This window comes from Phoca vitulina, unplaced genomic scaffold (genome assembly GCF_004348235.1).
Source record: "Phoca vitulina isolate PV1807 unplaced genomic scaffold, GSC_HSeal_1.0 scaffold2, whole genome shotgun sequence".
NCBI classification, from domain to species: Eukaryota; Metazoa; Chordata; class Mammalia; order Carnivora; family Phocidae; genus Phoca; species Phoca vitulina.
This window is the reverse complement of record NW_022589705.1, coordinates 87484479-87505791: the sequence shown is the minus strand read 5'-3', so window position 1 is coordinate 87505791 and position 21313 is coordinate 87484479. Positions and strand designations below refer to the sequence as shown.

Sequence of the window (21313 nt, the reverse complement as noted above, 5' to 3'; positions counted from 1 at the left end):
ACGTGGCTGGGGGACAGGGCTGGGAGGGAGACTGGTCACGCTGTCCCCTGCTGTATCCTTTTTCTAAGTCATGGTAAAATGCAAATTATAAAATTTCCCACCATAACCATTTTTAAGTGTCCAACCCACTGGCATTCAGTACACCCACCGTCTTCACCTTGCAAAAGGGAAACTCTGCACCCATTAAACAATAACTCCCCACGCCCTCTGGCGCCCAGCTTTCTACTTTCTGTCTCTATGAAATGGACTACTCCTAGGGACCTCGCAGAAGTGGAACCATACAGTATTTGTCCTTTTGTGACTTAGTGTAAGGTCCTCGGGGTTTACCCATGTTGTAGCGTATATGAGAATTTCCTCTCCTGGATCTTTTCAATTTTGAATGATATGTGTCCGTTAGTCAAAAAATCAAAACCATTTAAACCTTAAAAAGACAAAAACACCTGCTCGCTCTCCCTCTGGTTTAGGTTGCATGCGTATTTCACAACGATTACACCAGAAATTGAACATGTAAGTGAAACAAAACAAGAGACCCCACCCAGTCCCCCCTCCCTGAGAGAATCACCTTCACACTGGCTGCACGTCCTTCCCAGTGCCTTCTTAGGAAAGCTTATCTTTTACAAGTGAATCCAGGATCAGACAGGACATGGCGCTTAAGTGTGCTTTTTACACTTAATATACAGCAAACATCCTTCTGGGCTTCTGGGCGGGTCACACGGCAGGTGGCTGTGGCCCCACTGATCTAACGGGTCCTGTGCTGTCATTTCCAAGTCCTAACAATCTAAACAACGCCTCAAAGAGCTTCGTGGTATACACACATCTGTGTATCTGTCCAGTTATCTGGGTGGAGTGAGTGCTGGGTCAAGGGGGCGGATGTGTGCCCCCTAAAGCACCGTGTGTGACAAGGCTGAATTCTTGTGGGGCTTGGCCACTGCTGGAGCCTGGACAGCTGCTCCGGGAACCAAGGAAGAGCAGGGTCCTGGGTCCCCCATCCTAGTTCCTGCAGCAACACTGGTTTGTGCCTCAGTTTCCCCATTAATCAAAAGACTGGTGGGAGAAGACCCTCCTATAAATACTGCCCTTCCTCACCCTCATTGGGGCGGCATTCTGCCCCCTGCCCCCAAGGAGCAACGTGTTGGGAGATCAGGTCCATCTGAGAAATGGGCCCGACACCTCTCTTCCCAAAGGGTAGAGGTTTTCCCACCTAGTGTGTGATGAGCGCTGGAGCAAGCAGCCTCATGCTAGCCTGGGACAAGATAAAACAGCATCCCCACGGCACCTCCAGCTCCCGGGGTGCCAAGCCACCTCACACCTGCAATGCTTTCGCATGTGTTATACACTCTGCCCAGAAGGCTCTGTTCTACATGCCTCCTTTGTCGTCTCTCTCCTCTTCATCCTATACCAACGTCAGGACCTAGTTCATATACCCCCTCCTCCAGGAAGTCTTCCCTGACTCTTTGGTCAAGGTCAAGTGCCCTCCTTCTGTACTCCAAAAGTCCCAGTCACTTGCTACTCAGGTGGTCTCCCTATTTAACTCTCGCAGTCTCCCTATTTAACTCTCGCAAGATCAGGCCAGTCTCTGGCTCCCAACTGCAACTCCAGAGCCCAGCCAGGGCCCTGAACAGTAGGCACCAAAAAATGTTTCCTGGATAAAGGGTGCATTGAGTGTCACCTCCAGGGCCGTTCCTGGGACACCCAATCTGGAGTCAGTGCAGCACTGATTCACTGTGTGGCCTTGGGCATGACCTCCCTGCCTGCCCCTCCCCACCAGCCTCAGTTTCCCAACCTCCACAGTCCCTGCCACCTCTCCTCCCCCAATGCTCTTCTCTCACCTGGTCACCTGGGCCTACCTCCCGCAGGACAAACGACAGGACGGTGAGCTCACAGCTCTCTACCCCCAGGACTTTGCCTTTCTGCTCAGGCCCAGCCAAGCCCCCAAAGATGCTCCACCCCACTCCCCTCCCCAGCATCAGGCACTCTTAGCAGCTCTCAGATGCTGGGGTTCCAGCTGTTGCTCAAGCCCAGAAGCCAGCAGGGGTTCTGAGCACCCAGGCCAAAAAGCAGGAGGCCTGGGGCGGGGGGGGGTCTGAGCCCAGGAGGCTGGGGAGGCCCCACCCAGAGTTATGTTTACAGCTTGGAGGAAAAAACAGCAACTCCCAAGGCTATTTTAGAAACCTAATGTGCACTTTGGGTCTCCAGTTGTTTATTCCAAGTGACTGTGCCGCCCCCCAGGTAAGTGCAAAGCACTGTGGGTCTGCAGCTCCGTGTAACCCCCCCACAAAGCCACATCACTCACTGGGAGCGCTGTGCACCCCGAGCAGCCCTGGGCCCGCGGCCTCAGAGTCCAAGTTATCCTTAACATCTGCAGCCTGCACAAGTAAGGGGTTGAAGCCAAGGAGAGCCCACCGGACAGGAGTTGGCACACACCCCACCCTGGATTTATACCAAGGCTCTGCAGCCTTGAGCAAGTCCCCTCTCCAGGCCTTGGTCTCCTCATCCATGAAATGGGGGACAATGACCCCCACCTGGGTTATATGAGGACAAGCAAGCACAGCAGATTCCATGTGTGCAAAAAAAAAAAAAAGAAAGAAAGAAAGAAATCTCCAAACATGGGATCCCAGGATGTCAGAAAGGGATGCTCTGAAGTCCAGGCCATTCGTCAATGGGAAGTCTGAAGCTCAGAGGGTTAAATGACATGTCCAAGGTCACACAGCCAGACAGCAGCAGAGCAGGGACCGGAACCCAGAGCCTGGATGCTTCCTTGCCACGCTGCGGTAAGGGGAGGAAGACATTCCTAAGCAATCGCCAGGGAGGAAGGAGAGAAGAGTGACACGGACCCAGGAAGCCAATTACACGTGGGGCTTGTGCCACTGAGGCTGGGCTGGGGCAGACACTGCCTGTGTGTACAGCATCCTAATTGTCCCAACTGGCCGGACAGGTGATTAGTCTGCCACCGTCTGCGCCACGAGGGATTAGTGACTAAACGCAGCTCGAGGGGACAGACTCATTGCTTAATACCAGCCTCCTGTCGTCATGCGGGCCCAGCCAGTGAGGAGGGCACTGGGACACCGCGTACGCGCACACGCGCACACACACACACACAATGTCCCTCTTGCCCATCCGTGGGGCTGGGCAGCCCCTCTCAGAGGACAGAGAGGTCAGCTCCCCCAAGGACAGAGGGGAAAGAAATGGAGCAGACACCCGGAGAAGCTGCTATGACAGTAAAGCCTCTGGGGAGCTCCTTACTGGAGCCTCTAGTTTCTGCTGATAGGGAAACTGAGGCTCACAGAGAGGAGGTGACTTGTCCAAGGTCACATAATCAAAATAGCTCACATCATGAAGTGGTAGTTTGTGATGGGCACTATTAACTCATTCAGTCCTCACGACAGGCTTAGGAGGTGGGTGCTTATTACTCTGCCCATTTTACAGATGATGAAACTGAGGCCCAGGGAGGGGAAGTGACTTGTGCAAGGTCAAAGTTCGAAAGTGGTAGAGAGCCAGGACTCAAATCCAGGCAGTCTGACTCCAGCGCCCAAGCTCACGACGCCAGACTCCCCTACTGACCCTTATGGAGTGGCAAATGCTGGATTAGAACATAGTCTCTCCCATCCCAAAGCCTGGGCTCCTGTCTCTGTGCCAGCTGGCTTCATTAATAGGAGGGAGAAGGTCAGAAAGAATGTATCTCAGTCTCCCAGGGGTCAGAATGGACCCTGAGTTGCATCACCTCCAAACCGCAAGGGCAAAGTGCTGAGGCTTCCATGCCGACCTGCCGGGCTGGGCCCAGCTTGGCCCTGACCATGTGGCCCCTGAAGTAAGGCTCCCACAGCCCTGGCTTAGCCTCCAGAGCCAACCGATGGGCAGGGAATCCTTTAGAGACCAGAGATCCTCCAAAGGGGGTCCCCCAAGCATTGCTCAGATCCTGCCAGGTGCCCAGCCAAGGAGGAAGCAGAGGGTCACCATCCCCAGCCCTGCCAAGGAACCAGCAGGCTTCTCTTCTCAGCTCAAAGCCTCTCTGCTCCCTGAGACTTGCCCCCGCCCCCCCAGCCACACAACCCCTGGCCCAGACTGAGCAAGAAGCCGAAAAAGGAGACGGTCCAAGACAGAGGGACAAGAAGGAGCAGGATGGGAAGGGATGAGGCCTTTCACACAGCTCCCTTGCCCCTTACCTCAAAACACTTGGACATCAGACAGACAGACTCGGCCACTTCCAAGCTGGTGACCTAGTAGAAGTGGCTTTACCTCTCTGAGCCTTGGTTTCCTCGTCCGGGAAATGCGGGCAGCCACAGTTCCTACCTCCCAGGTTGCGGGAATGGCACAAGATGGTGAACACCAAGCGTCATCTTAGTGAGGGGGCCCCCCTTCTGGCTGCTGGGGGGTGGTTCGAGGTCCAGCGTCCGAGGCTTGGCTGGGACATGCCATTCTTCCCTGAAGACAGTTCATCCTCTGGGCTCCCCGCCCCTACCCTGGGAGGGGGGCACTGTCCGGTATCCAGACTCTCTTAAGTGCCTGGCAGATAGTAGGCCCTCAACTGGTATTTACTAGATGAATCACCTTGGGAGCTGGAGCCATGGGGTAGAGCAGCGAGAGGGCCTGAGTGCGAGTCCTGTCCCTCCACCTGCACTGACTCACTGTGTGACCCTGGGCCCGTCCCAGCACCTCTCCAGACCTCACTGCCCGAGGAAGCTCTGACCGCCCCCCCAGGAGCTCCGGCTCTCCCTCCTCTTGCCTCTGGGAAACCCGTAGGCCAGCCACCCCCGGGGCAGCCTGCCCAGAGGTGAGCCCTTTCCCAGCAGGCCTGGCTTCCTAGGGACAGACAGCCGAGTGCACGTCCACCCCTGTAAGCCAACAAAGGCAGCAGGCAGGCTTCCTCCTGGTGACTTTGCCTGGGGACAGATGGAGCATGGTGTGGCGTCTGTCAAGCCAGATGGCCTGGTCGGCCTGAGGGGCCCGGACATCAGCTGGGTGTCCAGCCCCAGCAGGCAGAGCTGCTTAACCCCTTCTTGTCCCAGGCGCAGGACTTAGCATCCCCTTGGTAACTCGGTCACTGTGGTACACTCGGGCTTCATGCCCTCCACCCCTGGAGGTGAGTGGCCTCCCTGGGGCCAAAAGGGAGTCAGGGAGGCAGTGGGGTGAGAGAGAGCCATGGGACAGGGGGAGTGGAGGAGGTGCCGCCACTGGGCCCAGAGGGTAGTCCCAGACCGCCAGGAATGTGCCAACCCAAAGGGCAAGCAGGGGAGGGCACTGATTCCTGGCCGGGGAGCTGAGGGGAGCTGAGGGGAGCTGCGCAGAGCCAGTCGCTTTGCTTCCAGGACACCCATATGGGGCAGGGACTGCCAGGCCAGAAGGCCACCAGCCGCTTTATCGGGCCGGAAAACCCACTCCCCGGCCCAAGCCCCAGAATCAGCACTGCCCTGGGAAAGAGGAGACCCAACTCCACCAGGCTGGCTCAATGGCCCTCGACGTGTTGCTCAACCTCTCTGGGCCTCAGTTTCCCCATCAGGAAAGGTGGAGCCAGAGTGATCCCTGGGCTCGAGGGCCACGTCCAGCTCCGAGGGTTCCATGACTCCGGGAGAAGGCATGTGCCACCCTCCCAGGAATTGCTGGGATCCCAAAGGGACCAGCCAGATCCTTCCTAAACCAAGAGCATGCCCTAACAAGTGTGCATTGAGTCAGGAGGGCCTTTAGGAGGGAAGAGGGTAAGCTTAGGGGCTCAGAGGGGAGTGGTGCTGTCTTCCCCAGGAGGTTGATGCCCACCCATTCCCCTACTCCATGGAAGGCTACACGGGAATGCAGCAAATGGGATTATGGCTAGAGACCAGGAAGCATTTTCCAATGGAAAAAGCTACAAGGCACTTCCAGGGGAAGACTCTGGAATGCCCTCCCTAAGCAGTAAGATCTCTAGTAGGAGCTGCAAAGGTCCCAACCTCAAGGCGAGGGAGGACCAGATGACTTCTGGAGACCCCTGGGGAGAGCAAGCTGGTGTCCACAAGAAGTAAAGCAGGGCCTCAGAGTCTCTGCACTCAGGTGCCCAGCCAATCTGGTGTTCCAGACGGGCTGTCATCTTGGGACAGAGCATGGCCAAGCTCAGCTCTAGCCCGGGACTGGCACACTGATCCAGCAGGCATCTTTCGGTGTCTTTCAGGACAGAGGCTGCAGAAAAATCCAGAAAAGCCCCAAGACCACATCAAAATAGGCGAGGAGGCAGGGCTGGGCGAGAGGACTGCCAGCCAGGAGTGGAGCCTCAGCACGGCAGAGGCGAGAACACAGGGCCGGGGGGCCACAGACCTGGCCATGAGACCTAGCTCTGCCACCAAGTTGCTGTGCAACCTTAGGCAAGTCACTGCCCGTCTCTGAAGTGTGTGTTGGGGGAGAAACAAAACATCTGTCAGGACTCTTGCAGCGCTGATTTAACAGTCATTTGGCAAGCTGGCTAGGAACACGAGTCTGCCTTTCTGGCCCATGCAGCATCATTGTCGGGGCCCAAGCACAGGGCCTGCAAACGGATGGATGGGTAGATGGATGGATGATCAAGTGGGGTAATTCCTAAAAAGGAAGAGCAGAAGGTCCTAGGCGTCCCCTGGGATGATTCCTTACACTTGCCCACAAGACCTCCTTGGATCTCTTTCCCACAACTACAGACCCTCCAGCAACCAATCCCCTTCTCTATTTTAAACATACATGTGCACATACCTACCCGTGCATACTTGAATTCGCAACACATGCTCCAAGCACAGTGGCCCAGCTCTGAGCCCTGAGGACAGAAGCTCTGGACCCCCAAAGCCATGAGACTCAACTGCTCCAGCCATCTCCCAGGCCATCGTGGCTTTCTGAAGTGCACGCCCGAAGCTGGGTTTGAAATGACATGCAACAGCAGTGGACCCCAGTGGTGATCTTTAAAGCCAGAGAGACCCACGTTCCCACACCAGCTCTGCCCACTTTCTAGCTGTTACAAACAGCAGGTCACTCCACCTGCCAAGACTCTGTGTCCTCATCTGTGCAATGGGCATGACCACAGCCACCCTTCAAGAGAACGCGTCCATGAAGTTTTGAACCTCACTGGGCGTAAGAGATGCTCTTGGGAAACCATGCGCTGAGCGTTCTGGGATGATGAGATCCCGGCTTCCTTCTTGGAGGAGCCGAGGGTGAGCCATGCCTCCCAGCGCTTCTCTGCCTGGGCCCTGCAATCCCTTCCATCTCCTTTCCCACCTTGGGGGGTGATGTGCCTGGGCTCAAACCAGGCAGAAGCTACAAAGCAGCCTTTGTCTCGGATGAAACTCTAAACCAGCTGCCCTGACGTCACCCCTGGAAAAACAATGCTAACATGGCCTTCGACTCACCTCTCTGCCAAGGTCTGGGAGCACGCGCTTCCCCGCAAGGCCCCACAGAGGCAATCTGTGGGCCGGACCAGAACCCAGAAACCATCCTCCCGTGGCATTACAGAGTTCCAGAAGGAAGAATAGCTGCCCCCCTCCCCCACTGCTGAGAGGCCGGTGGGGGGGCGGGGGGGGGGGACTCGAATCCCTGTCTACCAGCTCCTCCATCTCAGCCCAGGGGCTGGGGCCGGGAATGTGCGGCCCATTGCCCAGCCTGGAAGACTGAGCCCGTGAGTGTGGCGGGAAGTAGTCCGGAAGAATCTGCCAGACTCAGATTAAAATCCCAGCTCTGCCCTTGCTTCACGGTGAGACCTCAGGCCAGGGATGTGACCTCCTGAGGCTGCCTCCACATCCATACAAGGAGTCTGGGACTGAGACGGCCCTTCCTCCAGGCAGCAGGAACAGGGACACACTCCCCCATCCAACAAGGCCACTGAGAGCCAAAGGCTCTAGGCAACACACTGTGCTGGATGGCCTTGAATGCTAGGTCCTGCCCTACCAGTGACCCTGCATTGACAATCTGCTGGGGAGGAGAGGGGATGTGACCTCCTCCTTGCTGGTCAGGCAGGCGGCTTTGCTGGGGAAAGGAAGTGCCCTGAACACAAAAGGCCAGTCTGTAGCCAGAAGGGGGAGGGGGCAGGCAGTTCTTATTTATGGGGCCTGGGACAGAAGGGACAGAACCATAACAGCTAGGGGGTCAGCACCCCACTCAGGACCTGGCATGCCCTATTTTGCTGAACCTTCATTACAACCTTGTGAGTTCAGGGTGTCATCCCCATTTTACAGATGAGAGACCTGAGGCTCAGGGTGGTCTCAATTCAGAGTCAGAGCTCCCACCCAAGTGAAAGCCGGTGGACTTACTATGCCTTAAGGCACAGAAAGGAACAGCCTATGAATTGGGGGTCCCCTGAACTTACCAGTAGCCTGCTGAGCTAGGGCCTCAATTTTCCCAGCTTGGAAAAGCCCTGATGTTTTAAATGTCAGTATTTTCTTTGAAGACAAGTGTAGAGCCAAGCACAAACTATTAAGACTCTCCCCATAAACCTGTACAAATGCAAAAAGGACTATTTGTCAGCCACATCCCCAGAGCGGGGATCTCCACGGGGCTGGGGGACCCGGCTTTCCAGTTCACACAACTCCAGCACTGAAGGCAAAATTCCCCGACCTTCCCACTCCAGGGCCCACCCCAGAGAAAAGAGGGATGGGAACGGCCCTGCCTGGGCAAGGCTTTTCGATAGCACTGGGGGAATCTTGTCATCCTGTTTATACAAGAGGAAACTGAGGCACAGAGAAATGACACAGTAGAGCACACGGTGGCAGACAGGGACTGTCAGGCAGTCAGTCAGCACCCTAAGACCGCCAGGCTGAGGCCAGGGAAGTGCCTTTTGTTGTAAGCAGACAAGCCCGAGGCACCCTCCGGTGTGTCCTCCGCAGGCCGAGGGAGGCTCATCTGCACCGGGACCTGGAAACTGGCTCAGGGGCAGGGCTCGGTCTCTGTGGATGCCACCTCACAGGCTCTGAGGCTTCTTCACCCCAAGAGCCCCAGCCTCCGGGAGTTTTCAAAACCCCTCCTTAAATGACTGTCAGACCCGGGAAGGATCCCTTAGCTCAGGGTTTCAAAGGAAACCCAACTCTACTCTGTGACCTCAAGGGAGCTGCTCTCCTTCTCTGGGCCTCAGTTTTCTCATCTGAAAATGGTCATAGGTATGTGCATGGGGGTGGAGAGAAAAATATAAAACACTGAGGGATGAACTCTCAGAAGGTCTTTTTCAAAGACAAAGGCACATCTCCTCATCTGCCACGACAGGGGAATGATGGTGCCTGGAAGCAGGGGGATGGACCGGCTGACCTCGGAGAGCCACTCACTGGGGGGTAAGATGAAGTCACAGGTCTGAGGGAGCAGGGACAGGCAGGGCGGGCAGGCCCGGGAGGTAAGGCGAGCAGCCTAGCCTCCCGGGCCCCAAGCCCCTCCCCGTGTCTAATCCTAGGCTCATCTTTGATGGGGGCTGGGGGCTGGGGGCTGAGGTCTCCCTCGACCAGTGTTGACCTCCAAGACCCAACAGCTATCCCTTTCAGCAGGAAGCCTCTCCTGCCCCCCACAATGATATACAAGGGGTAGTACAAAGGGGTCTGGCGTGGCCGAAGGCAGGGTCCTGACCCCAAGGGCTCCATGTCTGCAGGGTGCAGACCAAGGCTCCCAGACACACGCGTGCACATACAGACTCACAAAGCCCCAGCAGCAGACAAAGAGCCCCCCACAGAGGCCTGGCATCAGGAGGGCAGAGGGACAGGAACAGGAACCCCCTCACAGCCCTCCCCTGCCTCACACAGGGGACAGGGAGGTGAGAACCAGCCATAGCAAGTGAAGACCAAAACAAGAAATAAGGGAAAGGGGGGAGAGGAGAGAGGATGAGAGGCAGCAAAACAGAACAAAGAGCGCCAAGAAGGGCAGAAGGAGGGAGGGAGGACGAGAAAGGGAAGGAGAATGGGCAGGCAGGCTAGGTCCCGCCTGAGCAGCAGGCTCTGGACTGCACGCTGGCACAACAACCTCACCTCCAGGCCTTTGCACAAGCTGTTCTCTCTACCTGGAGCACCCTTCCCTTCTCTTCCACTCTTACTAGACCTCCGAAACACAACGCAGGTGACACCTCCTCCAGGAAGCCTTCCCTGACTGGCCCTAAGCTGGCTCAGGCATCTTTCACAACTCCTGGGTTTCGAGCACTGCAGGGTCCCACCCAGAGCCCCAAGGCTCTCTGGTCCTGTGGTCTGACTTTGCAACGAGCTTTCCCCAAAGCTATTCCACTCAGTCTCCCCCCACTGCCCAGCATGGCCTTCTGCCCATTACCACAGCAGGCCAGGGGCAAAGAGGAGGAGCGGACAGGGGGCCTGGGAAGATGCACCAACCCTGCCCTGAGAGGAGTCTGTCTGCCGGGGAATTTCACAAGGTCCACTTAGACCAGTGGCTCTTCCCCTCCCCCAAGACGGCAAACAGGCGGCAGCGAGCCAAGTACCGTCTTAAATAACCCAAGTAATAAAAATGGCCAGTTAAGAGGGCAGAAGGCAGTGTCTCCACTGTGGGGGCGTCTCTCCATCGAGCAGCAGATGAGCGGGGGGCTGTGTGAATGGGAACATCCCGAAGTCAGAGCACGCAGGCTGGAGTGCGCTGAGCCAGCGTCTCAGAGAGAGCTCCGAGACAGCCCCCACCCAGTGCAGCCTTGGTGGGCGGGGGGGGGGCTCCTGTCCAAGCCAGGTTCCAAAGGCCATTCGACCCAACTCCCACCCCTGCTCCTCTCCCCAGAACCCCCAGCCTCACTTAATAACCGCGATGGCAGCTGCTAACCTCTGAGCACTGCCATCCCGTTCACGCTCCCTGCCACCCACGCACAGGACCATCCCCCTTTCTCAGAGAAGTAAATGACGCTCTCAAGTTCACGCAACGAGAAGCAGCAGACACACTCTTCAACTTCCTCCCTTCCCAGCTTCCAACTTGCACACGAACGCTCTGCTCCAAGCTGTCGAGTTTTGCAGGTTTCTGTCCAACATCCCAGCAGAGCTTGTCCCGGGACCCAGGGGCCGCATGAATGTAAAAGCAAGGGGAGGACGGGATATCTCCTGGGGCTTCGAGGAGCCCCAGGCCGCAAGGGAAGCCGGGGGAGGAAACAGCCTCGTGCGTAGGCAGGACCCAGGCTTCTAATCATTTTGACCCCAAGGGCAAACACTTGACAGTTTATAAAGTGCTTCCACAGACATCGCTTCATTTCATCTCACAAACAGCTCAATGAGGTCAGAGGTACTATCCCCATTTCACAGAAGCGAAAACTGAGGCTCAGAGCATAGAAGCTACGTGCAGTGGGCATGCCCCTTCCTGGGTACAGCAATAAAAGGCTCAATCTGGAGCCTGACTTTCTGGATGAAACCTTCGCTTCCCACCTGCTAGCGGCATCTGGGCTCAGTTCTGTCAATGTCTCTGTGGCTCCGTTTCATTCTCTAAAATGGGCTTAATGACAGTATCTAACGCACAGGGTTATTATGAAGTCACATGAATCAAACGTCCCTAAACTGCTTGGAATGCAGCCTGACAAAGAGTAAATGCTATATAAATATTTGTTTCATTAATTAGTTAATATTTATTGTGCCCTTACTGTGCACAGGTACTATCTGAGCAGGTACCTGCCACACGGCTTTGTCACATGTGCCTGTGTCCCCAGACTCTGCGCTCCTGAGGGCAGGGGCTATGTCTGCTCTACCCCAGTGCCCAGCACGGGACCTGGCTCACGGCCCAGGCCCAGCCACTGTCGGGAGAAGAGAACCTCAGCTTCTCAGACATCCACACCCAGCAGGCTCCGCTTCCCCAACAAGAGGCATGGAATGACTGTAACAAGTTCCCTGCACCCAGGCAAGGTTCACGGACCCAAACAAAAGCACCAGTTCAGGAGACCCAACCCCAGGGTGAAGGGCAGTTTCCCTCCAGGCACCAGATGCCCGTTGCTCTCTCCTGCTTGTTATCAGCTCCTGAGAAATCCCTGGCCGCTGCCCTGGGCACGCGTAGGTGCCAGGCATGATCAAAAGAGCCTTAACTGAGAATCTGAGACCCACATCCAGCCCCGGCTTTGCTGTGTGACTGGGAGCAAGTTACTTTTCTGCTCTGAGCCTGGGTTTCCATCTGCAGAGTTGGCACAAGATTTGAAGCCGATCATGTGGGAAGTGCCAGCCAGGTGATAACCCATGCTCCCTGCCCCGCCCCCATTCCTCCCCCTGCCAGGCCCACCAGCCTCGGTGTGCCACCCTCTGTGGCTGACCAGGAACTCCCCCCAACCCAGGGTCCGGTCCCCCACTAGGATCACCTCCAGAGAGCAGGGGGGCTGGACCACCCTCTATGGTGGCCCGGGAGGCTCATCTGCCTGCCGTTGCCAGGGACTCACTGGTTTCTCAAGAAATCATTACTGTCAAGTGACAGCAGGAAGTCTTCCCAGTGTAGCAGCCGCCTCCTGTCCTGCCACCTGTGGTGGTAATACTGTGACAGGCGCTGGGGAGACCCCATGCCTCAGCCTGCCTCCTCACCCTGGACCCGCCTTCGGCAGCCCTCCGGTGCCATGAAACCTGGCCAGCCTGTCCCCGCTAGGAAGAACACTGAACCTGGGGTCTAGAGACCCAGACCACGCTTGCCGCAAGATCTGGGGCAGAGGTCTTCCACCTCTCAGAACCTGTCACCTTGGCTCAGTGGGTTGAGCTTCCAATTTTTGGTTTCGGCTCAGGTCATGATCTCAGTGTCCTGAGATCGAGCCCCACATCAGGCTCTATACTGAGCATGGAGTCTGCTTGTCCCTCTCCCTCTGTTCCTCCCCTCTCTTTCTCTCTCTCTCAAATAAATAAAAAATCTTTTAAAGAGAAAACAAAGAACCTCTCACCTATAGGATGGGCATAATTGATTCCCACCTCTTGGGGTTGTATGATAATTAAATCTCACTTACTTAAAGAAGTCATCACAGAGCCCAGCACATAGTAGTTGCTTAGTCAATGGTGGCTATTAAGTCACTATGATTTATTTTTAAACCTTTTTCAAAATGCCTTCTCCATTACTTCAGGTGATTTTTACAGCAACCCTGGGAAGCAGAACTCATGAGGAAACGTATCCCCATTTTATAGAGTGACAAACCGAGGTACAAAAGATTATATGGTGTGCAGATTCCAGACCACTCCGACAAAGTTACAGAGAGAACAGGATTCACAGGGCACTGGGCAGGCCCGTCTTCCCACTACCCCCATTCCCAGGTGGGCAACCAGAAGCGAAGGTCACACCGCAGGCAAGCCAGGACCATGGCCTCACAGGGCTCTAGCTGCCCCGTGCCACCAGCCAGGGGCTCAGCCAGGCCATAGACCCTCAAGGGGACCAGAGGCATTCGCCAGGTTTACTGCTGGGTGACAACTACCGTCTCTTGTACCAGGAACTAGGGTAAGTAACCACATCCTGCCCAGGAAGCCGAACGCCCCGTGCCCACTGGAGGTAGGAAATCCTCACCAGCGTCCCCCCCGCCAATCTGGCCCAGAATCCTCTAAGCACCACACAACCAGCAATGCCCAGAGGCTACATGACACCCAGATGCTGCTGGCAAAGGCATGGACCACCCTCCCTCTAGCTTCCAGCCTGGTTCTTGACTTCTGCCCACTTCACAAAGCCAGCCCCACTCACCCCTGAGGGCACCCGCACATCTGCCCTGTGAAATCTTGCCATGTAACTCTTGTAGAACTTCCCCATTTATAAAGTGCCATAGCTGCGTGAGCCCATTTACCCTGTCCACAACTTTGGCACACAGATGAGGAAACGGAGACCCAGAGAGGCAAAGTGACTAACCCAACATGGCTCAGCTTTTAACTCCTAGGCCGGCAGCCCAGCATCTGGCACCAGGTGATGCGTGCTGTTCAAATTTGTTAAAACTGATGTGTGGGGGGACCGGAGGGTGGGTCTCCTGACTCCAAATCCAGACCCTTCCCTCCAGGAGCTGTGAGCGCCTGGATGGACGGCCTGTGTCGACCCTCTGTGTCGTGTGGGCCTTACATTCCCCCAGCCGCACTGGGGGCCTACCAGCACGCAGCAGCCCGGCACAGCGCCCTCCCTCACTGCAAGATGCTTGCTCAGCATGGACTCGGGCCAGGCCCGGGCTGGGCTCTGCCAGTACACAGACCGGGAGCCGGCCCCCACAAGCTTACAGTCGGCGGGGGAGCAGACCTCCCAGGCCACGGGGGATCAGGGTGTGGCCTGCTGTGATGGCGAAGGCAGTGGGCGCTCAGAACACCTGATGGAAGAAAGTCAAGGAAAACCAACGCATCCTGATGCTGAGCAGAGGGGACAGCAGCGCCTCCTTCCCTGCACCAGGCCTTCAGGCATCCATGACACGGGAAATCAACAGAACACCAGGCCGGCGTCGCCTCCCCGATGTGATCAAAAGCCAGGACTCCCAAGGCAAAGTCCACAGCCTGCGGTGTCCCTGACACACGGTACAGTTTAAATCGATTCCCCTAGAAGTCAATGCATCTCCTTGCGGCAAAGAGCGTGTTCACATTCTGGGTCTCCCCTTCTATGTCCTTCAAATACCGACACGTGTGCGGAGGCGGGCCACGGGCCGAGAGAGGCTGAGAGCGTGTGAGCCCGGGTGTGCGTGTGCGTGTGTGTGTGTGTGTGTGTGTGTGTGTCTGTGTGCTGCGCTGGGGGGGCCCAGGGGCCTCGCATCCGGTGGCCAAGGCAAAAGCCCCGCCTCACATTCCTCGGGGAAGGAATCTTCAGCGTCAGCTGTCTCCCGGCTTCCTGCTTCCCTTTCTTTTCTGGGACCTCATTCCCCTGCCTCTGGCTTGAGGCTCTGAAAATCCCTCCCAAATATGTCCCCAAAGAGAATGCCAGCACAGCCAAGAGACTCTGGGGCACTGAGGAGCTGGATGGAGGGGGTTTGTGTGTTTCTTTCAACGGAGGCTGGAAGAAAGGGCGGGGGGTGGGGGGGTTGGCCAGAGATTTCCGGAGGCACAAATCAACTGCTAAGAGTAGGAAGAACACCCTCCTTAGATGCTGGACAAAGAAGTAGCCCTTTTTCTCTCCACCCCCAACACTATGTCTGGCGCCTTCCACGGGACAGAGAGAGCTGCGACGTGTCCTGAAATGGATGTGCTGGGCAGTCCAGCACGGTGCCGGGAAATCCCTATAAAATGAAGGGAACAGACATTGCGGGGAGCCAGAGAGGGGACCTACCCGGAGCCTACCAAGCCCCAGGTGCCTTATCACAGGACCTCATTCGTTCCTCCCCGATTCCTAGGGGAGCAAAGTTCTTCCCCTTCTTTTACAGAAAGTGGTGGCTCCAGCGGCTCAGAGAGGTTAAGCAATTGCCCAAAGTCACACGGAGAGTGGCAGAGCCGAGATTTGAACCCTTCTCCCACCATCCCACGCTGCCTCCCAGGAAAATCAGAAATAAAGAATCTGTATCGGTGACAGCTTCAGGAATAACAGAAGTGGCAGGAAACGATGCCTTGCAACCAGCTTTCCGGGGCAGTCTTCTGGCTTTGGGGCACTCAGGGGCCAGCACGCACCTGCTGAAGGGCCTCCCAGGGCGTGATGGGGAAAGGCAGGGGACACTCCAGCTGGCTCACCCACCAGCCCTTTTTGGAGCTCTTCATTCAGGACGCCAGCCCAGCCCCTTCCGGCTCGTGATCAGAAATAGCTGTGACAAAAGTCCCTCCCATCCCTGAAAGTAGCTTTTTAAAAAATGCTTAAAGGCAGACACACAAAAAGGTGGAGCAAACTCTACCAAACCCCAACCGAGGGCAGATGATAGGAGCATCACCTCAGAGTAGTGGGGAAAGCTTTCAATGGCAGGCAAGGTCTTCCCAACTTGGCTTTGTGGGTCAGCTCCCTCTGGGCCTCAGTTTCCCCACCTCAAAAATGAAAGTAACTCAACTAAATCAGCAATTTCTCTCTCTCTCTCTCTTTCTTTTTCTAAGCTGTAGAACCCTGTTTTCCAATGGAACCTTCCTCAGAAGACCAGTCTGGCAGTTGGGGAAATAGAGCTGCTATGGTTGATGGGGGCCAAATCCCAAGTGCTCAGCACCACCCCTCACTGTCCCTAGAATTGCCCCGAGGCACCCAGCTCTGGATCCCAGGGTTCCAAAGGGCCCCTCTGGGAACCATCAGGCTAAATGATCACTGTGGTCCCTCCTGGCTCTCAAGCAAAGGTCCGATCACGCAACCACCAAGGAAAAACAAACCAAGCCCTTCATGCTGACTTGAGTCAGGGGTGCAGACACTTGGCAACCTGCAGGGGGAGGGAGGGAAACCCAGACAGTTCCAAACCATACTGGGCCTGGGGCAGGAGTGGGGGGAGGACTGCCAGTCCGTGAAGCAGGAAGAACAGCCCTGCCCCAGACCCCTTTGAGTCACAGACCAAAGTATAGGGCGAGTTGGGAGGGATCACCAAAAGGAACCCCCTCCTGTAAAGGTGGAGGACCTAAGGCTCAGAGAGGGCAGCAATTGGCCTGAGGTCACACAGCACCTAGTACCAGAGCGTGACCTGGAGTCTGGGTCTCTGAGAAGCGATGCAGAGAAATCCCCACTTGTTTAAAGTTCAGACAGACTCAGCAGGAATCTCCAGGGAAAAGCCCCCAGCTTGCAAACTCAGAATAGGACATTTTGGTGGCACTGGGTGGTGACAGGACAGAGATGTTTGTTTTGGTTTCCAAATCAACGCCTGACAACCTTGTCGACGGTACAGTTTGGGCAACCACATTTCCCTCATGATAAAGAGCTCAGAGCTGGTCGGCCCCAGGGAAAACCAGAGCCGTAGCGAACAGGGCCCAGGCCAGCGGCTCTGGTTTGGGTTGGTGTTGTTTCCAAAGCACGGCTCCCATACCACTAATGGCACCCGAGATGATGTGAGGGGGTACAGGAGTGACTCCTCACATTTAAATTCTCCTGACTGCAGAGGTGGGCCAATAAACAAACTATGGCCTGTCTGCAGAGCGGAAAATTATTCACCAGTCTAAAGGAATGTAGTATTGAAACACGCTACAACGTGGATGAACCTCCAAAACATGATCTAAGTGAAAGAAGCCAGACACAAAAGTGTAACTGCATTGATGTGAAGTGTCCAGAAAAGGCAAATCTAGAGAAACTTCTCTCATGGACAGGGGACCAGGAGTGGGCTGGGAGCTCAAACTCAAGACTGTATTTTGTCAAAGCTGGGAAGACCTTTTGAGATCATCTAGCCCAGCGGTTTTTAAATTTTTTCTTTTAAGTTGTTGAGATGCCTGCCCTCCTCCTGAAAGCAAATTCTCACAAGAAACCCAAATACAGAAACAAGTAAAAACAGAATGTTACTGGTATACATTTATACTGTAAGTTCACATACAGAACAGTGACCTATTCTGAATTCCATCAGTAAAGTTGATGAGGCTATTTTGATTCATTAACATTTAAAACTGGACCCACGGATGACAGTACCATATTGCGTTTAATTCTATCTCCAGTTTTGGCTGCAGGGTTTCACGAAAATCCTGACTCACACAGATAAGTGGCTACAAATGGGAATGGTTTTTAGCGGTTTGCTCTGCAATCTCAGAGTACTCTTCAGACAAATAGAGAAGGCAGGCAGGGCGGCTTTAACTTGAGGCCAACTACTAACAAGTTAACAATTAACAATGAGTTGACATTAAGAACTTAAAAGTGAGCACATTTTTATAACCCTATTAACACTGTAACATAATTTAAAAATTAAGTCTTAACATAATAGTCAAGGAACCCCAAGACCATCTCCAAGGAAGCCTGGGGCTTCAAGGAGCACAGTGCTAGCCCACTCACCCCTCACTTTACAGACAGGGAAACTGAGTCCCAAAGAAGGGAGTACACTTGCTTTGGAAAAATCCAACTTGAGCCCTGAACTGACTTCGGAAAAGATGCACCTCCCCAGTTCACCAAAAAATGGAGGAAGAGAAGGTGCTCACACAGCCCAGGGGACGGGAGGAGGGGCACCCACACTCCACCTGCCCCAGCAGTGCCCGTCTCATTCCAGGCCAGCGCCAGAAGCTGACATCACACCCCACACCCGGGGTGCAACTTGAACAGAGCGTTGCTCAACACCAACCTCTCTTCCTCTGAGACTGGGCATGGTTTTTCCATCTCCTGAGTAGCCAGGTCCAAAAAGAACACACAATAAAACAAACACAGCAGAAGCCTGAGGCCTGACGACACAATCAACAGTGGGAGACAGAAGGGCCCATCCCTCTGTGTTTCACCATTGAGAGCAAGTGCCTGCTCCCCTACCCCACCCCAGCGAAGCTGCCCACAGAGACAGGTAGCCTCCCCCTGGCCACGGCGGGGCACCAGGCCATTCTCAAGTCCTCACGAGAAGACGGGCCCAGGAGAGTGGCTCGTCCCCAGCGGGGTGTAAGACCTCCCCACAGAGAGCCAGGCCCTGCGTGAGAGAGACCCAAGACTCTCCCCTCGGGACCTCAGCTCCATGCTGGCCTGACAGAACCTATCATCTTTAATAACATCAACTGATTACTCTATCCCTTCCAAAAAGCACCACCGACCTACTCTCCCCTTCTGCAACTGGGGATAGATTTTATTATTCTTATCTGTCTAATGAGCAAATAGGTTTCCAGATGGTCCAACAATCTCCCTGGCAGGTGATGGAGGAGACCCATGCCCCGCTCCCTGAGCAGACCTCTGTGCTCATGTGAGCACCAGGACTCAAGGGCCTTCTCACAACACCCTCCAAGCCCTAGAGTTTGGAGCCGAGGCTCCCAATGCAGAGTTGCCCATGCCTGGAACAGCAGAGGGTCCTGCCCCCACCCAGGCCTGCAAGGCTACAGAGAGACCCCTCTCCTCTTATTGGAAGCTAGCCATCAGTCCTGTCAGCCAGGATGCGGGCAGGAAGCAGCGTCAGTTTCCCAGCTGGGGGATAGGGACCTGGCAAGAATGTTCAGGCCAGTCCTGCAGGCAGTCTGCCCTGCACACTAGCCAGAGATGGTGGTCTGGGTCCAATCAACATCCAGTCTTCAGCCCAAGGTTCTCTCCTCCTGTGCGCCTTTAGGGCTGCGTCTGCTGGCACTCAATAAGCCATGACAGTAGGGGGTGGGGGGAAGAGGGGTGAAAAGAGGGGTTTTTGAAAGCCTGTGGCCAGTCTGATGGTAGTCTGGTTATCCAGACCCACCAACGGGACCTTGCAGAGCTGGAGCAAGATGGCAGACTCCGGCCCTAGTGGGTAGGGACAGATTTACCCATTTTCAAACACATGATCTCATTTCATTCAAGGGACAAAAAAAAAAAAAAGCCAGTGGGTCGGTTAAGAGTTTCTTCTTTTCACCCATGGAGGGAGGGGAGCCCACCTCCTACATCCTTGGGGAAATACCTATAGTGGGAGACAAACTAGCCAAAAGTCGTTCAATTCACTAGTTTGAATCCTGGTTTCGCCACTATCGGTCAAGCCCCCTTTGGCAAGCCCCTTCCATCGCTGTGCCTCAGTTTTCTCATCTACAAAATGGGGATAAAAATGCCTTACACTCTGCGTTGGTGTGAGGATTAAATGAGATCACATAAAACACCAGTGGTCATTATGTCACCTAGAAAACAACCGGCCCCGACCAATGACAGCACCGACGTGTCCCCTATGGTAGTAAGCACCCGCCCCCATTCTTGGAACTAGTAAGTGAGTTTTCCAAGCGTGTGTAGGGCGCTGTGCAAACACAGCTTCCAGCCCACCTGCTAGGACCAGCTGGCCGCCCCCAGCCCCTCCCGAACGCACGCATTCCACGGCCTCCTGGACCTGGACGCCCCCTCCCCAGGAGCCGCTGGGTGGGGGGAAGGGCAGGTCCCCACTCACCTCCGCTTGTACTCGTCGCGCTCGCGCTTCACCTTGGCCAGCACGTTGTAGAGCGCGCGTATCTCAGGCGTGATGGTGTCGATCTGCACGCCCACGCCGTCGGGGTGCACCCACGACACGCCCGGGCCCTGCACAGTCTCCACGCCGCCGCCGCCCGTGCGCCGCACCTGCGTGTAGCTCCAGATGGTCCCGGGCAGGCGGCCGTAGTGCTGCGGGTGCGAGCCGCCGCCGGGGGGCAGGCCGCCCAGGGCCACGGTGTTGGCGTTGGCGCCCGCCGTCGCGCCGCTGCCGCTGCCGTGCCCCGCGCCGGGCGCTGGCGGCCGCAGCAGCTCGGGCCCGGTCTGCACGGCCTGCTCTCGGGAGAAGGTCTTGTAGCGCAGCCGCCGCTCGCGCTCGCTCTGCTGCTGCTCCAGCTGCTTCTCCAGCAGCCGGTTGCGCCGCTCCAGCTCGTGCACCTTGGCCAGGAAGCAGCGGAAGCGCACGTTGAGCCCCTTCAGGAGGTGGATGTTGGAGCCCAGGTCGTCCCGCAGCGCCGCCGTCACCGGCGACGGCCCCGGCCCGGCCCCGCCACCGCCACCGCCACCGCCGGGGCAGCTCCCGCCGCCGCCGCCCGGCGGGCAGCCGAAGGCCAAGGCCATCTCCCCGAACAGCAGCGAGTTCACCATGCGCCGGCTGCGCGGCTCAGGGCCCCGGGCCCGCGGCTCCAGGTGCGGCTCCAGCTCCGGGCAGGGCTCCCGGCGCGGCCGGGCCAGGGCGGGCGCGGGCTCCAGCGCGGCCGGCCGGGCGGTTCCAGATGCGCGCCAGATGCGACCTCCGCAGAGACGGCGGACCGGACCGCCCCCTGGATGTGGGCGCCGAGGCGAGGGACGGGACTCGGGCCGCGGTGGAGGCCGCGAAGGCTGCGTGAGGTGGCGCGGGCCGTGGGTCCCAGCGCCGCGGCTGTCAGAGACGCTGTGGAGGCGCCGCGGCAGCGGCGCGCAGAGGACTCTCGGCCGGCACTGCCCCTCTGCGGCGGGCCCCGCCCACTGCAGACATAGGCCCCGCCCTCGCCCTCGCCCCGCCCATCCCACCTCCCTCTGCGGCGCTCCCGGAGCCCGAGGCCCCGCCCCCGAGGCCCGCAGCGCCGGGCCCCGCCCACCAGCCCGTGGCTCCGCCCACTCCCGCTCTCCGCCGCTCTCTGGGCTGGGTAGACCCGCTGTCCGCAGCTCTGGCTCCGCCCAGCTCCCGGCTGGACCACGCCCTCTCCCGCGCCGGGTCCTGCCGCCCGGCGCGGCTCGGATGCTTTGCCTAGGGACGCGGACCGCAGAGCTGCACCAGGCCCGCGGTTAGCTGGAACCGCCGCAGAGTCAGCCCGGCCCCTTAAAGGGGCCGGCAGCCTGAGCAGCGCACGTTTTCCCGTTAGGGCGCCCCTTCCCCCCACGTCCTCTAACAAGGAGGCTCCGCTTCTCTCCTATCCCCACCCCGCTCCCCCGGCCCTAAATTCCCAAGGCGTGTCCTGGAAGGGCTGGGGGGCCATGGCGTCCGAAGATGCATCCGCACCCCACCCCCACTCCAACCTGGGGCGGCCTAGATCGACCTTCC

The 21313-nt window shown here is 56.8% G+C and overlaps 1 protein-coding gene across 1 annotated transcript in view; it reads right to left on the bottom strand.

Annotated features, from left to right (window-relative positions):
• Window positions 1–20397, bottom strand: part of IFFO2 (intermediate filament family orphan 2) — a 47172-nt gene extending 26775 nt beyond the window's left edge. The window contains exon 1 of the mRNA XM_032392578.1: window positions 19733–20397. Coding sequence (XP_032248469.1) covers window positions 19733–20397 — 665 coding nt within the window. The remainder of the gene's footprint in view (window positions 1–19732) is intronic.
• Window positions 20398–21313: the final 916 nt, after the last annotated feature.